General features: G+C 37.3%; 1 protein-coding gene across 1 annotated transcript in view; it reads left to right on the top strand.

Moving 5' to 3' along the window:
* Positions 1–21985, top strand: part of ofcc1 (orofacial cleft 1 candidate 1) — a 119465-nt gene that overhangs the window by 69646 nt on the left and 27834 nt on the right. The window contains exons 16-17 of the mRNA XM_037533795.1: positions 276–439; positions 10384–10543. Coding sequence (XP_037389692.1) covers positions 276–439; positions 10384–10543 — 324 coding nt within the window. The remainder of the gene's footprint in view (positions 1–275; positions 440–10383; positions 10544–21985) is intronic.

Here is a 21985-nt window from a genome sequence, read left to right on the forward strand (position 1 = left end):
ACAAATCTGTTTATATATTTGCTTGAATTTTGTTGGTTGCAGAATCCCATTCATTATGAAAAAATCAGTTGGATAAGATTTATCTTAATTTCTAGCTTTACATCACAAAGACCTGCATTTCAATGAGGATGTGTAGACCTTGTATATCCACTGTACGAGAGTACATTGACTTCACTCTTCTGTTTGTCTGTATGTCTGGCTGTCTTCTGTCTGTTGTTAGGTGTGGATACACAGAAGCTCAGTAACTCTTTAAATGATTCTCATTGTGTTTGCAGCGTTTGTCCTACAGTGCAGTACAGCCAGTGGCGGATGCTGCCAAACTCTACTGGCATTTCCACCGCACAGAACAGTCGGGTACAGCGGGTATTATCATCACCCTCTTCCTCTACACCGTCCTTTTCATCCTGTCCTTCACCATGCTCTATGTATACTTCCTCAGGTGCGTCTGAACCAAATCAATCCAGGAGATGTTATACACTGTGCAGTGTTGTGTTTTCTCTGTGCTAAGACATCTGACTGAAAGGTTGGGTTCTTAACTGAGAAGTAGAATCAGAGGAAATGAAACTCGAACACAGAAATAATAGTTTGTTTATGAGAATCTTAAGTAATAGACACAGTAAAAAAAATACACAGTAGGACCTCACAACATTTTTTTTACTATTTCAATGCAGTTTAAATTTTATTACACATACAGTATAATAAAACACAATCAGGCTCTGAATTCTCTGGTGCGTAAACATTAAGACAAAGACATGAGTGCACATGTACTTGTGTGATAACAAAAAATGTATGTACCCCATATCTTCCAAAAACAATATTTGACAATAAATACAGATAAACTAAACAGATAAACTAGAGATAAAGAAGTATACTTGTGCATAGAACACACGTACATATGTGCAAAATGTGGAAAATATATGTGGCATTCTCAAAGGTTGGTGCAGTGTGTAAACTTTATGTAAGTGTTCAGTAAACAATATTATGGATGTTTGTTCATTTATTTATTCTAAATATATAAGAAGTCCATCATCAATAACAGAGAAAGTTTAGAATTTTTTTGGAAGTGCAGTATGCTTATCAGTCATTATATAGAAACATCTATTTTTGTGTCCCTCGTGTTTACAGATATATTACACTCAAAAAAACATGTTGGGTTAGCAATGTATTTACATTAAAAAAAAATAAAATAAAAGTTGAATTACACCTTAAAGGTGTAGGTAAAAAATCCTGCAATTTTAAGTGCTATAATCCATACATGACTATGAAATATATTATTTAAATGACATAAAGAAAACAAATGCCAAATACATATTAGAAAATGTATAATGAAAGTTGTCATGTCACTGGTGTTACTGCATACCAAAAGATCTCTTATTTTAAAATAAAAATCACACTGATGACATCATTTGACTTCCTTTTACCTGTTTTCTGAGGATCTATGAAGAAAAGCACATGGTGAGTCAACTGTGTCTTTCTGTTATCAGAAGTTTTCTCATTTACTTCATAAATTCACATAAAGCTTTTAGCTGAAGTCATTTGTATGACCAAATTTATTCTTAGGTAATTGTGAAAAAATACTTTTGAAATAAATTCCATATTTTAATGGATATTCCATGACTGGCAACATGTGGTTTGATGTTCTGTAAAATGCATTTTTCATTTAAAATGTCACTGATGTTACCTTTCTTATGTGTAACACCAATGACGATCAGTAACAGCAGTGACTCCTATGAACAGATAAAAAAGTGGACGTTTCTGTAGAATGACCCAAATAATCATAAACACGAAATCAGCCTTTGCAAATGTCTCACCAAACCAAACACTAAGGGCCTGGTGCACAAAGCATTTTGTGCCAGTTTCAGGTGTAGATCAGACACGTTCTCCCATTTTGTTATGTATGTAAGTTGTGCACGAGCCTAAACCCAGATTTTATGTGCTGTTTACATAGTAAAATGCAAAATCTATTTCTCTTCCCAATGCATTTGCATTTAAGGGGCAGCTGCACAAAACATGGGAGGTTTGCACAAAAAGTGGGTGGATATATTACACATGCAGCTGATTACATGTTCTGCTTCATGCACTAAAGTTTGAGCAACTCACTGCAGCCACTTTTCTGTCGATTCTCTTCCGCCTTTTAAATGCAGGTATAAATTTGCATTAGGGTCTTAAAAGACCTGCCTTTGACACATTTCAATTAACACTGGTTAAACAGAGGCACAAGGCTCAAACACATGCTGAAAGAATGTTTACCATCAGAATGACACTGTTTAAACTCTGAGGACCAGATGTACCAATATATGCCATGCTGCATCTGATATGAATGTGCAGTCTGTATTACACTGTGTTTCATAAACCCTCTTAGCTGGAGTGAAATAACACCACTCTAGAATATTTTTTGGGAAAACACTTAATTTATCAATACTTTTGTTTTTACTTTTATCTTGACTTGTTGGTCGCTCCATTATTTTAATGAGCCGGCTAAACCCAGGTTGCGTGTAAAGCTGCACATTAAAGTGTACATACGTACATTGTACATACTTCTGAGCCTGAAAGTTTTGGTGTGTTGTGGCCATCCTGAACAATCACATGGTTTTGGATGTTTGGGAATTAAGGCAAGTATAATCTGAGAAGTATCAATAATTTTGATCAAAAAAAAGCAGGCTAATATTTCACCATGTCACATCAAGGGTTCTCCGGTGTGATTTCAGTATAATGGAAAGTGAATTGCATTTGAAATATGTCACAATATAGCATTTTGTCTATATCGTGCAGTTATACACCATATGCTAAAGCTGTTTGTTATGTAGTTTGGTGAATAACAGAATAATAAATAATACTAGTGTTTTTTTGACCAGTATTATTGCATGAGTAGGTTTGGTTTAGTTTACTGCAATAAGTCCACTTCCAGTTTGTATCACTTCTGATGAATTCCCATATTCTGACTTGGCTGATGCTTTCTTTCTTGTCAACTTGAGAGTTTTTGTCTGACCTTCCTAGTGGCTGCAAAGTGTCACAACACACCAGGCCAGGCAGTGTAGAGTCTTCCCCATGATCGGAGACTTTGCCCGGGTATTTTTGGCCACGGAACCCTTAAGGAATATGCCAATGAAGTGAAACAATGGCATCCTGTCCATGAGCTCATAAGCATCATAAATAGGCCTTATCAAGGCTTTTCTTATGGTGCCACTGTCTGACAGCCCCGTGTTGATGTAATGCACTTTGATTTAATAGTCTCATGAGATTACTGATTAGTTAAAGGACAACCTGAAAAATGACATTAAGCTGATGAAATGAAATCACCTTCTCTGGGGTTAGTTCGTTTGTGTGTGTGCATGTCTATAAGTGAGGGACTCCATTTGTGTTGACTATGCACAGTAGTGTTACTGTAATGTAGTTGTTGGCAATGCACTGATGCTGTTTTAAACTTTTAGTCTGTATAGTGAGATAATACTAACTATGTTATTTTACTGAATGTAGGACTAAACCTAAGAGTTATGGCAAGCTTTGTTGCTCATCATCGCCAAAACTTACATTGACAGGAAGGGGTCATTTGACTGACATGCCAAATAACCAACCATGTTCATTGTTTTTATCTGGTCAAAATGGTACTACAACAAAACCACACCCACTTGAAACATTTCTGTTTATGTTGGCTGTTTGCAAAACCTGTCTATTTAGCATTTCCAGTCAATTTTACAGTCAATCGTACTACTTACTACAGTAAAACTGTCATTTTGTATAGCCCACAAAGTAATGATTTATGCAACATAGCCTAATACTAATAACTTCAGTAGCCTAATTTTACGTTTTCATTCAGTAACTAAATGGCATTTTATTCATTTTACAGCAGAAACTGTACTATAAATGTAGTTAAGCAATGTTGTGCATTTGTACTGATATCTGGTCCTCTTTGACACAGTATTCTCCAAACCAACACAAATACTCTGTCATCAGATGTCGTATTTACAGCGCTCTCCAGAAATCTTGACATTCTTGGTGAAAATGAGCAAAAACCTATTACAAAAAATGCCATATTTATTTATGAGGTTGATCACACATTTACAATACGTGAGAAATCTGACCTTTAAGTGAAATAGTATCAATATTTAATGATAATAATAACATTTTTCTCAAGGATATGTGACAGTTATTGGCACCCTCCCAGAAGTTCATATGAACAAAATCAAATCAACACAAGAAATTTACTTTAGTTGGCTGGAATTTTACACCTTCATTCTAGATTTAGATCTATAAACATGAAAACAGATTGCATACACAAATGCACTTGCTGTAAAAATGCCATCACACTTCAAAATCTCCACTGTATTGGCAAAATGTTTGAAATAAACTCTCCAAAAGCTAGTGAGGAGCTTTCTTAGAGAGGCAAAACTTTCTCCAAGGACTAGAGTTGGACATTTGTAGAAGTTAGATGCACCCTGAGGTCACAAATTCAAAAAATTTATTTTTTTGCTCTTGATAAGATACATAGCATGATGGCCTCCATCAAATGCCACAAGATTTAAGATTAAAAAAAAAGAAAGCTAAGACTGGATCATGTTTGGAACCCAGTAATCCAAAGCATAGCTCCAAATTCAAAAATAGTTCACTGATCACAGATACAAGCTTTTGTAGTGGCCATCCTTGTCCTCTGGCCTGAACAGCACTGGGACATTAATAAATATTAGCTATTTGACTACATCTGTCACATTTACAGCATGAAATAATGATGTTGATTAATGTGCATTTTTACATTTGTGCAGTTTTGTGTACAAGACAGTTATAATTCATTATTACATGACAATTTTTCAACCTGTCTTTAACCTTTAGGTTTAAATAGACGCCGTTTTTGCTCTGCCTTTAAGGTCTGGAGGGATATTAAACCCCCCCTCCCATTATTAGAATAATGTTGCTGTAAGAGTACTAGAGCTGTTATCATGGTAATAAGAGGTTGTCAGCAAGTTGTTTCAAAATGTGATTTATATGTTTTCATTATGTGTATATATTATTTATATTATATATTTAGTGTAAAGCTGAAAAACAGTACAGCTTTCTTTGCTCATCTTTTCCAAAAGTGCCAAGTCCTGTAGAATGTTCAAAAATAGAACTGACAAGCCAAATCAGCTAGTGCAAATACTCTAGATCCTTCCTTGTAATCACACACTGGTACAGCACACAATACAACTTTTGGGTTTGTTTGGGAAATGTTGGTTGGTGTGCTCCGGGCCTTAGTAAAGTCCAACAGCATAATTTTTTCCACTCTGTGTTTGTTTTCTCTAAAATCTTCAGTGTAAAGCAAACGGCCCAGCATTGCACTTATGTTTACTTTCAGTTAATGAAAACAAGAAAAGGCTTCTGTCCTTTATCAGAACAATTGATTCTGTCTCTATCTCTTGATAAAGCTGGCAAATTACAGCAAGTGATGGCTGAAGCCCATTCTGGACAAAAAGGGGGTTAAAGGCTTAACGGGTGTAAACCAAGGATGGGGGTGGGCGTGGGGTTGGAGGCGGGATCTAAATGTAGGCCAGCGGCCTGCGCAGGGCCCAGCCTGGTTTGTGGTTTTGCATGCTGCTATTGGCTGCCAGGAGAGAGACACTGACACAACGGCTGACCTATTTCTAAAATACCGCCTGAGGCTGCATGTATAGATAGAATGAACCGCTATCCGTTTTTTAATTACATTTTAGCCGGCCCTGATTCATTCTCTGAAAAAAATTAAAAAAAAATAAAAAATGAATATTTTTATGATTATTTTTTTCAAAAAGCACACTTATAAGTTTAGTGTGATGTGGAGTGCTCATGACGACAATGGTTTTGTTAAAATAATCACAAGGTGAAGAGGACAGAGGTTAAAAAGTGGTCTCAACAGCTTGTGTGAATGGGGTTATATATCATACTGCACATACACTATATTGTCAAAAGTATTCACTCACAATTCCAAATGATTGAATTCAGGCATTTCAATCACTTCCATGGCCACAAGTGTATAAAACCAAGCACTTAGGCCTGCAGACTCCTTCTGCAAGCAATTCTGAATGAATGGGTCGCTCTCAGGAGCTCAGTGTATTCCTGCGTTTTACTGTGATAGGACGCCACCTATGCAACATTCCAACAGTCCAGTCATGAAATTTCCTCGCTAATTTTCCTACTAAATATTCCACAGTCAACTGTCAGTGGTATTATAACAAAGTGAAAGCGATTGGGAACGACAGCAACTCAGCCACGAAGTGGTAGGCCACGTGAAATGACACACAGAGTCAGCGGATGCTGAGGCACATAGTGCACATAGATCACTCATTCACCAAACCCAGATTCATCCTTTAGACCGCCAGAGAGAGAGATGTGATTCATCTACTCCAGAGTCCAATGGCTGTGTGCTTAACACCACTCTATCTGATGTTTGACATTGTGCTTGGTGATGTAAGGCTTGCATGAAGCTGCTCAGCCATGGAAAGCCATACCATGAAGCTCATGTTTTTTTCATGTGCATGTTTTTTGTGTTGATGTTAATGCCAGAGGAGGTTTGGATCTCTGAAGTTATTGAGTCAGCAGAACATTGGTGAATATGCACTAGGCACCTCAGTACTCGGCAACCCGCTCTGTAACTTTACATGGTCTACCAGTCCGTGGCTGAGTTGTTGTTTTTCCTAAATGCTTGCACTTTTCACTAACACCACTTACAGGTGATCAAAAAATATCTAGGAGGAAAGAAACTTTACAAACTGACTTGCACAGTAATGTCCACATGCTTCATTGTAATGCAATATTAATAAAGGCTCTGTTAATATATATTGGCAGATTTCCTAACCATTCCACATTCTATTTGCTTTATACTTTGAACAGGCCTTGCATCAAGCCTGGCCTTATTCATTAATTCAGTTTATATACGTACATCTGTGTACAGTTATATTTCCATGATAATGCCATTGATCTTTGACTTTTCTTCAGTTTCTCAGATGTATGTGAATCATGTCTAAAGATAGCACTGTGAACTGAAACAGTCTCATCTTCAATCCACTCCATGAAAGCCCAGGCCTGTCAGTGGACTGCACCCAGCTATGCTTGAGTGGCAAGTGTGAGTTATTCAGATGAGTTGAGGTCATGTTTTACATATGATAGCCAAGCAGACATCACTCACTGCTTTTCTCCGCCGGGAAAGGGAGCTCTTCTTTGCACAAAGCTCACGCATGGTGCGGTCTTTATGTCATGTGAGCTTTATTTGAGTCCTGATTACCCTTTGACTGCAGCAAATCCCTTTGTCAGGGTCAGAGTTCAGGGAGTTTTGAAGAGAAGCCAAGTTGTTGTTGTTTTTTTGTGCACTTTGTTTTGTATTGTACGCTGGTTGATTCATAAGTTACAGAAGATGTCTGATGCACTGCCTCCTTGAGACTCCAATCAATAACTGCTTTGTCCGACCGGTTCTTCTCAAACTTGACAAAGCATCCATTCTTTCAGTGTCTACGTCTTTAAAGGTGAGGTGAATTTGAAATTTACAGTAGATGTGAGTGGAGATTTCAGGCTTGTGCAAGTTCACCAACAACCTGTAGATGCCAAGGAATGTATCTTTCTTTGTTATGTTGCATTCCAATGCAACAGTTATTAGAGAGAAACAGTTAGTCTTCAGTGACACAGATTGCAGAAAAATGTTGATTAGTATTTTACTAAACATTCTGATTGATTGCAGGAAACTACAGGAAGTGTTGTGGTGATATAGTTTTAGTTTTAGCAACTCATTTAAATCTTTCATTGAAAATATTTTAAAGACAACATATAATGTTGAAACTGAGAAATTTAATTTTTTTTTATGCCAGCAACACGTTCCAAAAAAGTTGGGACGAGGGCAACAAAAGGCTGCTAAAGTTGAGTAATGCTAAAGAAAAACCTGGTGGTTAATTAGCAAAAGGTAAGTAACATGACTGGGTATAAAATGACCATCCCAGAGAGGCTAAGTCTTTCAGAAGTAAAGATGAGGAGGGGTTCACCACTCTGTGAAAGACTGCACAATCAAATAATGCAACAATTCAAGTACGTTTCTCAACATAAAATAACAAAGAACTTTTGCTTTTCATCATCTACAATACGTAATAACATTAAAAGATTCAGACAATCTGGAGAAATCTCTGTATGCAAGAGACAAGGCCAAAAACCAATATTTGCATTGGCAGCACTGCATTAAAAGAAACACTTCTGGAAACAGTTAATCACCGCATCTATAAATGCTAATTAAAATTCTTAAATGCAAAATTTAAGCATTTAAAAACCATATATGCCATAAATGCTGCCACCTTCTCTGGGCCTGGGCTCATTTAAAATGGACTGAGGCGAAGTCAAAAAGTGTCCTGTGGTCCAACAAAATAACATTTGAAATTCTTTTTGGAAATCATGGACGTTGAGACCTCTGGGCTAAAGACCACTCAGCTTGTCATCATTGCACAGTTCAAAAGCTAGCATCTGTGATGGTATAAGGGTGCATTAGTGCACATGACATGGGTGACGTGCACATTTGTGTAGGCACCATTGATGCTGAATGATATATACATGATTTGGCAAATCTGTGTGATGAAAGACAGTGGTAAACATGCCCCTGTCCCAACTTTTTTGGAATGTGTTGTTGGTATCAAATTCAAAATGAGCATATATTTTTCAAAAAACAATAACATTTATCAGTTTCAACATTTGATTTGTTGTCTTTGTACTATTTTCAATTAGATATATGGTTTAAATGAGTTGCATATCATTGCATTTTGTTTTTATTTACATTTTGCACAGCTTCCCAACTTTTTTGGAAAAGGGGTTGTATAAATGTGTAGTCCTACTGTATGTCATGATTTTTATTCTAATGGGGTAAGGGAGAAGGATTGGAAAACACCACAAGTGGATTTTTACAACTGTGGAGATTTACAAATGATCAGATTTGTTATGCCACTAGTCCAACATCTGCTACAATGTTTTCCACTATAATATCTATCATATCCTGTATTGAAAAAGAAACACAGGATTTAAACTAAACCTTAGATGTAGTGTACATTCTTGTCAGCTTTCCAAGGTGATGCTAATGTGCTGGGCCTCAGCTGTTGGAGGCTGGTCAGATATATAGTGTGCAAGAGCAGTGACACTGATACACAAGATAATACTAGTAGTATTTTACTAGTAGTAGGGGTTTGTAGTGGGTGATTATACCAGTTAATCTGACATACCAGTTGAATTTCTTTTTAAAGATTTATTTTTGACATTACTGTTATATTAGTATGCAGATAACATGCGTACAAACGCTGATTCCCTCACCTCTTATGTAGTGAGTTGCAGCCTGAGGTGAGTTAGTCCAGTTTGTTGTCAAAGGAGCAGACATCATATTATAATGAGTTCATGAATTAACAGGGGAAAATAGTACAAAGAGAAGCCAGTCTGTTGGGGTTAGCCATTAGCCTAGCATGGAGACTAGCTGGCTTCTGTCTCTGGCTTATGGATCTCCTATACACTATAGGGTCTATACACTACACATGCTAAATTGGGCACAAGAGGAAATGCAGTGATACCATGTGAGTTGAGTCTTAATCTTTGTCACATAAAATAACAGCGCAGTTCATTAAAAAGTTCTGATTGTAGTATATTGACATCTTTTATTTGGTCATTAAACTGTAACCTAGAAAGAAAGAATGAAACTGTGAATGTCACATGGACGTTACTATCAGATTATGGCTACTTCACATAGTCTTTTATCTTCAATTTTTAAGCCATTTCACCTTTGGACCATTCCTTTTGAAATGACCTTTTTTCACCTGTCAAATGAGAGCTGAGACATGTTTTTACTTGTGTGTTCTTCCTTAGACAAAGTTGTTTTTCAGTGTAAAACATGATGCTGTGGTATGAGAATGTCCTAAAATGTACACCATGCCATTGAGCTTTTAGTACATGCAAGATAGAACAGATTATACAACAATGTTTTTATGGTTGGCACCAGGTCACTCTTTAAATGTTCAGTTATGTTTGCATGTGGCAACACTCCTGTCTTGCTATGCTTTGCATGAAAGAATTTTAAACCAGCATTAAATTAGTTTTTGCCATCACTGGGGGCTTTTACCATGATAACTTGATTAACTGTCAACAGACACAGGCCTAGTTAGAATCAATTAACATCAGTTTTAATAATATTCAATAAAGTTTTTTGGCCCAAATATCTAAGTTCCTTATTAGGTCATAGAACTAAAACTAAGAGCAAAATGAGAACAGGTCAGTAAAGGACACAATGAAACATCTTGTTAAAAAGAGCTTTATGTTATCTAGAGCTACTATAGATCATACAAAGAGATGTTCACTGGTTAACAGTTAAGTTTTGAGCAAATATGTTAAAAGTGAGGAACCTCATCACTTAAACTCTTTTTCCAGACTCCACAATGATGGCAGAATGCTAGATGTGTACCATCGTCTCCACAGTCCAGAGGGAGCATTTTTTATCCCTCATGACCTTGAAGTGTCCAATCAGGAGCTCAGTTACATCGTAAAGAAGGCGGAGCAATGGAGAGGCTTCAGTGGAGAGAGAAGGAAGGTGTGTTCCGATCTGATTTACACTTTACGCACTTTCACACTTGTCTTTATAATGCTTACTTTTAGTGTGTGGGTTTAGGAGACTGCTTTTGCAATACCCACTGCTTTGCAAAATGACTGCTAACTGTCCCTGCACTCTTCTTAAGCTCCAAGTGCTTTGTTGAATTAATGGTTGATTTTGAAAGTCTAGCCAAATGGTCTGATATTAATCCATTAGATTGCCTCTGCTAAGTTTCCAGATTGCTGGCTGATAGCTTATGACATGCCTACTAGAATATGCAAGGAATTCATTGATGGAACTTGTCAAATTTGAGTCCTTTTTGTAATTGGGTTTTAAACACAGTTCTGCATATTACAGTGAGTCTCACCAAGCAGAAATGATACTTTAACACATTCCGATGGGTCTTGTTACTAGCCTCCTGTTACCCAGTAGGCGATAACACCGTGGATAAAGAGGATACACATCTGCAGTGCATGCCTCAAAAGAAAGAGAGAAATGAAGAATGAGAAGATACGATATTCTACATCATTTGATTTCTTTAGTTACATTTCAGAAAGCTACAAATTCATCTCAGAGGTCTTTAGTTTCAGTTTAATTAGAGGGAGATAATTACCCAAACAGGATCTCAGATAGCAACTGTTAGATTAGTCTTTGGAAACCAGTTCCATAGATTTTATAGGAGAAAGATCATTCGTCCAACAAAGACTTTGTGGCGATTTTATGTCAGCACACATATACACTTGAACAAACGATCAGACTGACATACACAGATTGTACAGTCGCTCTAATAGACATGCTTTGCAGCTGCACAAAAATAATTTCAGTAACACTTTCTGTGAAGACCATGTTTCTAAGAAAGGACGAACACATTCATACCTCATTATAACGCATTCATATAAACTTGGCTGTAAATATGTTTTAGAAATATAGAATAATTAATATGTGTATTGCATTTTATAATGTAATTGTGAATTGTTAATATACAGTATAAGTATAATTCATAAGTTGTTAAGAGACATAACACAGCTCAGTATCTATTCAAGACTATGCAGGTTTATTAGTCATAATGCATTATGCAAGCTGGGACTGATGAAACATTATGAACACTATTCTTAAAGTATGATTAACATATTATGCTTAACAATTTAGAATGCATAATACATAGGCTGTAATGTGTAGTATTTTATTTATAAATATTTCTATATATGATTTCCAAATATTCAAATAGTCATTAAAGTTAAAAAAAAAAAAAAAAACATATAGTACATAATGCAAATTAGCTCCAACCTTATATGTTCTTATATTTAAGAACCAATAGTTGGTCACCAGAGTTTAGTTAAGATTCTGTGTCTTATATTTTGGTCAGAGTTTCTTATCTGTTGAATCCAAATGAGAAAACTTAGAACGACCACTGCAGCCAGCTAAAGGCTTCCACACGCTGAAGGTATAGCGCTGCTGGGACTAGTGAACTGTGCAAAGTGCAACTATAGCACATAGGAAGCATCATTTCATTCTATTTGTATATGAATAGAATGTATCGTGTGATGGGATGTAACTTTATGCATAATTTGGCCAATTTGTCACCTTTGGAGCACCACTTGCTCTTTTCATGCTAAAAAGTTTGAAAATAAATTACGATGTGACTAGTAACATTAGCTGAGGTGAAAACAGACTTTGTCTTTTAGTCTTAAAGACTTCAGGTTCATCCTCTCCAGGTGTAAATTTCCTGCCATGTCATCTACTATCAATTTCTAGGTTTGATATATTACAGTAATAGTAAGATGCTGAGTCACTGTCTGTAATGTATGTAAGATATGTAAAGACGTGGTATTCATAGAACATGTTGCCTTCAGTTCCTTACAGAGTATTTACTGCTACATCTTTGGATTTCTTTAAACCTCTATTCAGCATTATGAACGTTATGCTCTAGTGCTGGCATCTGAGCTAAGCCATAATTTGATTCGTTTATTGGGAGAACATTGGAATGTCTCATCTAAGGAGACTTTCATTTGGCCAAAAGCTTCTCCCACATCCCCTCTCCCCAACTCAGCCTTGAGTTGCCATACAGTTCTCTCCCGGAATTAGGACAATCACTGCTTTCCTCATACTGCCCCTAATTTGGCTTTATTGAACTGATAAAATGATAACGCATTAAACACATTTGCCAGCATGATGAAAATTTAGGGTTATTGCATTTCACTATTTTTAACATTATTCAGCCAGGCGATTTTTCATTTAAATAAGACGGCCTGCGCCATTATTTCATAATTATTACAGCAATTTCTCCATGCAAAAAAGGGTCACTTTCCTAACTCAGCAAAGGCATATCCCTATTAAACTAATTTGCCTACATGCAAATTTTTTGTCATTTTTACCTCATTAACTATTTATCATCACCACGGAAAAAAATGTATGCGCAGAGGGGAGGGAGCAGTGAGACAAAGCTGAAACTAATATTTTGCAACTCTAATGATTTTTTGCATCCTTAATTAGATAGGAGAAGGTTGATATGATTAGGTCAGGATGTAGTAGTTTTCATTAAAAATACATTTCTGAAACTGTATTCCAAACGTGCCCTAGCAATTAAATAATGAATCCAACACGTTCCTTATTATGGACCCAATTAATATAGGAGAGAGAGGCACAATTTTAATAACAAGGGGCCACAAGGCTTTCATTAGCAAAGAAAAGGGGAAGGAAGGAGAAACTGAACTAAACAATACACGTACAGGTACAGAAACAGAGTTAAGACACTTCAGAAGTATTTGTAGATTTCAAAGAGGAAAGAAGTTCTCACAGAATCTCACCAGTTTTTGCCTTCTGCCTACACTTACAGCAACTCAAACTGATTCAGATAAGACCGAATATTCTATGAGGCCTCAGTAGAAGTGACCATATGTCTTTAAATAGTACCTAACAATATAACATTGTGAACATTTTAGGGAAAATAATGTTTAAAGCTGTGAAATGTCACACTAGAGCAATTGGTAATCAGTAAACTGTTATTATTAATGCGTTCACAACTCCCTCTTACCTGTTTTCAGGGCTCCAGTGGCAATTAACACAGTGAATGGTGATTAATACATGTACCTAACTAAAATGACTGCCTGTAAAGAACATTTCAGAAAGTGTCTGTTTATTCACTGACAAAATTCTATGAATTAAGTAATTGTTAAAGGGTTATATAAATAAAAGCGATCACTTCATTGGTCTTATTAACTCTTTAAGAGACCACGGCCTGATGGTGGACGCAAAATATCATTACACAATTCTATAACTTAAGAATAGCTCAGCCAGTTTGCAATGAAGTCCCTGTAGTTACTGAATAGTACACCTTAGCATGTAATAAGCCTGGAATTTTAAGGGGTTAAGGCATTAATACAGTACATCAGCATTGTACATGTTGAAGTGTTCAACTGTACAGAGCAAGGGTGTGAAATCACAGTCATGTAGAACCTCACCACTGCACAAATTTACATTGCCCTTGCTCTAACACACTTAATTTATATATATAAATTAAAGTATGTTAATTCAAGGGAGCCAAAAAGCTGTGCATTGTCCTGAGCTTTGTGAAATGTGTAGGTTCTTTAACCTCCTTAGTATCACACAAAGGAATTAAAAGATTTAAACTTCCCACACCACCTGAGGTCAACCTCTTTAACCGCCTGGCAGCATAGAGTGGAATTTTATTGGAGTAGTTATGTTATACAGATAAACAACAAACAGGATGCCTAATGACCTAATAGTAGTAAAGTGTTAATGTTAGTTGTTTCCCTGGAGCATTAAAACAATAAAAAAAGATCTACATTCAATAACACATCCACAAATGGCCTGCTGTTATTATCATTGAATGTGTAATTTTCACAGGGTGATCATAAAACATAATCTGATTTTTTACTCTTTAATTAACTTTATAATATGGCTTAGATTCTTCCAGGCCATGTGATCAACATTATTGCTCCTAGTTTAAGATATTACACTATCCTATTAAATTTTGAGTGCTGAAAAAAAAAAACATATGAGACAGTGGAGTTCAGCACCGCAGAAACAGGTCTTTGGTATATGAATGTAACTAAAATACAAATTGTAAATGTACCTGTTTTATTGTTTACTGATTATACAGTGTGAATGATTTGCACCATTTTTCTTCCATAAAATTCTGCATTAGCCTTTTCAGTGTGGAGCTTTTCAATATGTCCTTGACACATGTCCTTTATTTTGTTTGTATGGTGCAGTGTAAGCATCAGCAAGGAGCAGTGACAGAGAGAAGCGAGAGAGAGAGAGAACGAAAGAGGGAGAGAGGGGCCTAAAATCATAGCGGTGTATAATGAGGGCATTAATTATGTATAGGCATTGGTGCAGATGGACCTCATTAATTGTCTGCCGTCACCTTCTTGATTACTGTACCTGGGAGGGAGGTACTAATGCCTGCCGCGTTTGAGCAGGTAACACAAACTGTTTTGTCACCGCCTGGCTGACAGTGACAGAGCAGCCAGGCGGCGGAGCTCTAATCTTCGCCGTAATTCACCAGAAACTTCGCGGTGACATTGATTGCGCTAATGGCTGCTGATAGCCCCCGAGTTGTTTTTGCAACCAGAAATCGCATCAAGATTTGAGCACAGCCGTGCCGTTTGTCTCCTCGCCTCTCCTTAATGTGTTTCCACAGGCGGAATTTAGGGAACACCCAAGGTGCTTTGCAAAACAACGGATTGGAGCAGTGGGGAGGAAGAGGGGGGCCGGGCTGTCGCGTAAAGCAGAGTGCATATTAGAGGGCTAATGACGAGCAGACCATGTTGGTTTTTCCTCATCTCTCTCACTCCGTCTTTCTCTCTCTTATATATTATTCAGGCAATGATAGGTGAGACCCTTCTTCTGATCTGTGGCCTCAATCTAGCACTTGCTGCACAGCTAACAACATCAAAAAACACTGCATTTACAACTCGTTACCCTGCGTTCTGCCACACTACCCTACACTATTATGAAATGATGAGACCCAGAATGGTGCGATTGTCAGCTGTGCCAGCACTTTACTACTGCACACACTTCAGTAAGTCAGTTTATTACTTTGTTTTGCAGTACCATTCAAATGTAATTATGTAATTAAATTACTGTGCGAAAGTCTTAGACCACCATTTAATTTCCAGTCAAACTGGCCATTAAGTACAAGTTAATGAAAACTTTGTGAACTAAGGGGAAAGTAAAAAAAAGGTTTCTTTGAAAAGAAAAGTTTCCAAAACTGAAGTTCAAAAACATTAATAATTGAGAAAAAGGGGCTCTTAACAGTAATGCAAGACCTGACAGACCACCAAAACTGTCTCTATCCGTATCAGATAAACAGTGCTCAAAGCAAGGAAAAAAATCAAGCTGTAGCCTTCCTTCAAATCTGCTGTGAGCAGACGACTCAACACAATGGGTCTGAAAGGATGTGTAGCTGTCAAGAGGCTGTTACTGAGAAAAATTGAAAAAAAGGAAAAAATGTACAAGTTAAACAAAGAAGCTGTTAGTTGTTTCAGTCATCCATACCTCAACATCACTGAATGTGTTTGAGAACTTTAAAAGAAAAATACATTTGCAGAATTCTTTAAAAAGCAATTCTCCCAAAAGGAATGGAGATGGTAGACTAAATACTAAAAACGTGATATTCAGTTGTTGAGACTTCTGGGTAATTCTCTGTTATCTATATGATTTCTGTCTCTGTTATCTATATGATTTTTTTTTTTTTTTTTTTTTTACAAACGCTGAATGGCAGTTGAATTGAAGACTGGTCAGAATTTGTGCTATACAAATTTAATTGCATAGCTTTTTCATTCAGTTCACATTAGATTCAAGTCTGCATGACTTTTTTCCTTTTTTCCATCTGAAAATTTGGCAGTGTGACTAAAAAATAAGACTGCATACATAATAAAGTAATTAAAGTTAAGTTTAGAATCTGCACTTTGTCTCCCTGTTTCAAAGTGCTGTGAGAAAGAAATAATAAGTAATTAACAGTGACGTTATGGCCACATGCCTTGGACTTCAGCAACAAATACCATGAGATTCAACCCACTGAATCCACTATTTCTAGGGAAGCCATCTACCAAATCTCACCTGCTAAGTAGCAGCCTATGACCAGCGGCTCTTCCTTCACTGTGAGTCGACAATGGAGCAGGCCTGCCTGAAAGCAAACCCAAAACAGGAACACAAACACAGGAAAAGGAGGGGTGTGAACTGGCAGGAGGAACTGCCCTGATACAGAGGTCACAGTGAGGCACCTGCACCACTCCTCTCGTGCCCAGCCCCCCTCACGTCCACTTCTGAGGCCCCTCCACCGGCCTGTTTGCTTGCATTAGGGCTGAGAGCTGCTTCTTCAATTACAGGAGGCTATTAGTGGACAGTACTGGCGAGGGCTGGCTGGCAGGCCTGGGGCTACAGCAGCACAGGCTGGGGCACAGAGCCCTCGCACACAGCTCAATATGAGATGTGACTGGGGAAGGGACGGGCCTGCCGTGGAGAAAAGGTCAATGACTTTTGTTGGGCAGCAATGTGTGAAAGTACCGCTGCCTCACAATGGTTAAGGAAGCATGGGGGAGGGGATGGGGAGTGAGCGAGAGAAAAAGACTAGAGAACAGCAAAAGTGGAGGGAGAGAGGGTGAAAAAGCAGAGAGATGGATAAAGAGAGGGAATGTCCAGTAATTCTAACTGGATATTTTGAATAATATAAAAATAGCTTATTTCTATCAACAGTGCAATGAAATACAGGGCTCCGTAGATATTTTTATATTTTATTTATTATTATTATTTTTTTTTAATTTTATCATAATTTTTTTTCCCAACAAACCCACATTCTATTTCATATTTTCTGTTAAGCGACACCAGCTATAACTCCCTGCTTTGCTGTTTGTGTTTCTTTGGGTTTCTTGTAAGGAGCATCTGTTCCGTGACACAAAAGTTTTCCAGAAAAAATCTCATATTTTATGTTTCAGCAAGCTACTATTCCACTAATGGAATGGGGAAAAAGCTTTGTGGACATCCATACAACTTTACAGACAGTAAGTGTAGCTAGTGAGAACTACAACATTTTATCGCATGTTGAACAGAATTGTTAGCAGTCAGGAAAAAGAGGAAGAGCTTTTGATTTGAGAATAGGCTGACCAGGCCATTCTCGGCTTCATTCTGTAGGCATATCGGACATGGACTTTTCTTTTAATTTCATCCTAATATGTTGCTCGCCAACTCAGCTGTCAAAACAAATGCAGCTGGAAGCTACAAAATTGAGTCCACATGTTCAAACTGTTATAGATCCTAAACCCCCTCCTCCTTTCATAACGTAGAACAGAGGGAACAAATTGGGCTGTCGACAGACAAGAGAACATTCTTTAGAGACACGCTGAACGAATGGGATTTTTAAAAAAGAGGGGTGCTCTTTTTTCCCCTCTAGTCAACACAGTGTTCTAGATTGGTTAGAAACCACCGATGATGTTAGATTAGATGAATGGTTTTAACTCAGAATTAAGTTAAATTAATTATTCAAAATGATAGCAAGCTGGAGCTTGGTATTTATTTTAATTATTGTGTTCCTTTACACCTTTGGGTCACTCTGGGTCAGGGTTTCTTCTCAATAACATTAATAAATCCATAGCATTAGGGATGTGGATAAAAGTGCCCAAGCAGCAATTGCAGTAAACATGGTAAATGTTTGAATTGTGGCATTTTTTCTTGCTTTTAAACTTTGACCTTGGCTTTTTCTGATTGCCCAGAGGGACAGAGGGCTACTGATTATGTCTCATCCACACTGTATGGAGCAAAGATTCACCCTCACTTTAGATGAGCCTCTAATCTCCGATCAGTCACATGACCTTACAGATAGCAGACAGCAGAGGGAGGACAGGCTCTTATCGCAGCAGGTACATTTCCTTTTCAGCCTCAGCAGTGACATTGTGCTGTTTTTATTACCACAAATGAGCCACTTTCTTGGAGAAGATATTATAAAACACACAGATGCAGTACAAATGAAACCCAAATATAATAAAATGGGGAAACCCTATTCTGAATGAACACGCTATATATTTAAGGGTAGAAATGACAATGATCTCGTAGTGGTGATTAATGACTCTCAGTGTAATTTGGTGAATGCTATACATATCTGATTTGTCATTATGATTGATTTTATGCTCTTATAACACTGTTAACTAGATGATTCCTACGTTAAGTATGAATCAATATGCATGTATTTGCATAGTCATATAGCCAGAACTGAATATTAAACTATGATGCCATTATCATCATAAGACCTTTGTACAGAACTCTTGGAAAAGGACAACAAAGCAATAAAAAGTATCCTACTTTTTGCACATCTGTTGTTTCTTGCATGAAATCTGTAAGTCTGCTACCCTGTGCCTTGTCTCCTACCTAAGTGAAGCTTTCGTTTCAATCCCCCCATATTAGCAGCTGAGTGTGTGCAAAGCCTTTTCACAATGCATGTGTAAATAACCTTGATTTTAAAGCATTTAGCCCTCAGCCTCTCCAAACAAACAAACCTTCGAGAAAGCCTCTCCTAGGCATCACTAGTCCCTGCTATTGAGTGGAGGATCGCTTTACGGAGTTGTTTATGGATTAAATTGGCTTTTTTAGGCATCTATAAAAGCAGATTAGTAACAGGGATTTATGCAGATGCATTGGTGAGATAATCCTCAACTGAGATGGTATCTTTCCCTGTTTCTCTCTCTCATCTTTCTCAGTTCAAAGTCTGAAGTCATACCTTGTACAGTATTTACATTCTGAATCTCCATCCCAATGCCTGGGTTATTCATGCAGTTTTTCTGTGTTATTAATACTTTTTCTTTAAAGAAATGAAAAGTGGGCAAAAGTACAGACAGAATTCAGACCCCAAGATGGATGAGTGGTACTGTGTTTAGCTATGTAGTGTAGTTTGCCTTATTTGTGCTGATAACAGTGTATCATGCAGTGTCAGAAACCGCAATAGCAAGTCTGAAAGAGATTAACAGGTCAGGGTATTTTCAGGCAATTGTATAATAATATAGGCATTCAGTATGCGCAAGTTATTAATTGTTAGCTGCTAACTTTGTAGCTGGACACCAAACACAGTGCACAAAATTATTTTGGCAAATAAAATTTTTAAATCTAGAAAATATATCTAGTATTTTGATTTCGTTTGTATGGTCCACTGTAGAAGCTTTATAGATGCTCAGTCTATTTTTAAATAGCTTTCAACTAAATATCTATTAAATGCAACTGACATTGAAGTTTAACTGTCCCTAACCCTAGACCTTACCCTAACCCTAACCTCAAGGCAAAACCTGCATTTACTCCTAAACCTTATCTTAAACTTAATGTATCACCAGAAAGTTTGTTAATAATATAAGTATCTGTTGGTCATCTATAGGGGACCATCCAAATAAAGTGTGACCAATATTTCTAATTCTGAGGTAGTTTTGTATCTATTTCACTGTATTTTTACTTTTAGGTTACTTACTTTTAAGGAAATGTATCAACTGAAAGTGTTATATTCCATTATTTTTCAAAACACGCAAAACAATCTGCATTATTTCCTAAAACAAGTAGAATAAAATAATACACTTTGACTAGATAAAATGACTTAAAAGAAGTAAGAAAATCTAGAAATGTGTTGCATTGTGTTGTGATATCCTCATAAAGAGAAATATTAGCAATGTTTACTAGTTTAGGTTTATTCACCAGTAATTTGAAGATTTATTTACCAGTAATTTGTGCAATGGTGTCATATTTCTGTGGTATTTTACGGAGCTAAACAGGTTGTGTTTACATATGAGCAGGGCAATGTTCTGCCTGTTTTTTTTGGAGGGAAAGGGATGAGGCAGAGGCGTGTGTTATGGCCCTGTTGATACAGATCGGTTGACTGTCGCATTCACATGCTCACCAGGCCAGATGCACAGCTGCTACAGAGCCAAACGTCTCTGAGCCTAATTGCGTCAACAGCCTTCTCCTTCTTGTGCAAATCTATAATAATAGCCTATCTATTTCCATTCTAATGGCTAGCAATGCCTGGGTTATCCAAGCGTAGGGCTAGACTCTGATTAGGGTGGACCTCAGCCTTCTGCATGATATGCTGGTTTATAATACAAAGTCTATGAGTGTAACGATAGGTTGTGACACAATACATTGTGATGCAGAATGTGTGTGACAGTGTGTATCATGGAGATACAGTATCAGCTACATGCTGTTAACCCACTGGACCCCAGTGGAACTCTGGAGAATTTTGGTGGGTTCTTATTCATTTTCAGAAAAAGAGGATTCAAAATCAGGATGTTTTAAACAAAACTACTGTCTGAAACAATGCAAAAGGACATTGCAACGTTGAAATACACTCACTGGCCACTTTATTAGGTACTAGTAAAAGGTAATAAAAGGTTGGACCCCCTTTTGCCTTCAGAACTGCCTTAATTCTTCGTGGCAAACTTTCAACAAGGTTTTGGAAAAATTCCTCAGAGATTTTGGTTGGTTATTTGAGTTACTGTTGCCTTTCTATCATCTTGAACCAGTCTGCCCATTCTCCTCTGACCTCTCACATCAACAAGGCATTTTCGTCCACACAACTGCCGCTCACTGAATATTTTCTCTTTTTCGGACCATTCTCTGTAAACCAGAGAGATGGTTGTGCATGAAAATCCCAGTAGATCAGCAGTTTCTGAAATGCTCAGACCAGCCCATCTGGCACCAACAACCATGCCACGTTCAAAGTCACTTAAATCACCTTTCTTCCCCATTCTGATGCTCAGAATGCACTTCAGCAAGTTGTCTTGAACACCTCTACATGCCTAAATGCATTGAGTTGTGGCCATGTGATTGGCTGATTAGCTATTTGTGTTCACAAGCAACTGAACAGTTGTACCTAATAATGTGGATGGTGAGTGTTCATAACAATAATATTAAAATAAGGGATATGAAACAGTAGCTAATAATGTTGACATCACTGAATGTGGTAGCTTACTATGCTATAAAAATCATATATCTATATAAGGGCTGCACATTTAGCCTAAGAACACTCCTTAAAGACTGAAGCAGTATTAGTCACAAATGTTAAAATGATAAGCAAAATACATGCACAGCAACAGCCAAACACAAGTTTTATTTTGCTAAACAACACTCAGCATAAGCAAACTGAGCACATCATAATTCACTTATATCAGGGTAGCTTACAGCCTGACAGTAGCTGGATAGTGAGAAACACAAAGATATCAGGTAGACCTGTAACAACTAATTGACAGATGTCGATAAAAACCACAGCCCAGCTGTCATGCATGAGGACCTAGAGAAAACACATTCATGCCAGAAAATGTCAAAATGGCTCTGGATGGTGAGTAACCATGCAGTAAAACTGTAGTCAAAAGTTAAAAACAGTACGTCATTGTCTTCTTTATTTTTAAGCTAGTTCTGTTCTAGTTTGGTAAAATAAGCTGCATTGGC

This window comes from Pygocentrus nattereri, chromosome 24, assembly GCF_015220715.1.
Source record: "Pygocentrus nattereri isolate fPygNat1 chromosome 24, fPygNat1.pri, whole genome shotgun sequence".
NCBI lineage: Eukaryota > Metazoa > Chordata > Actinopteri > Characiformes > Serrasalmidae > Pygocentrus > Pygocentrus nattereri.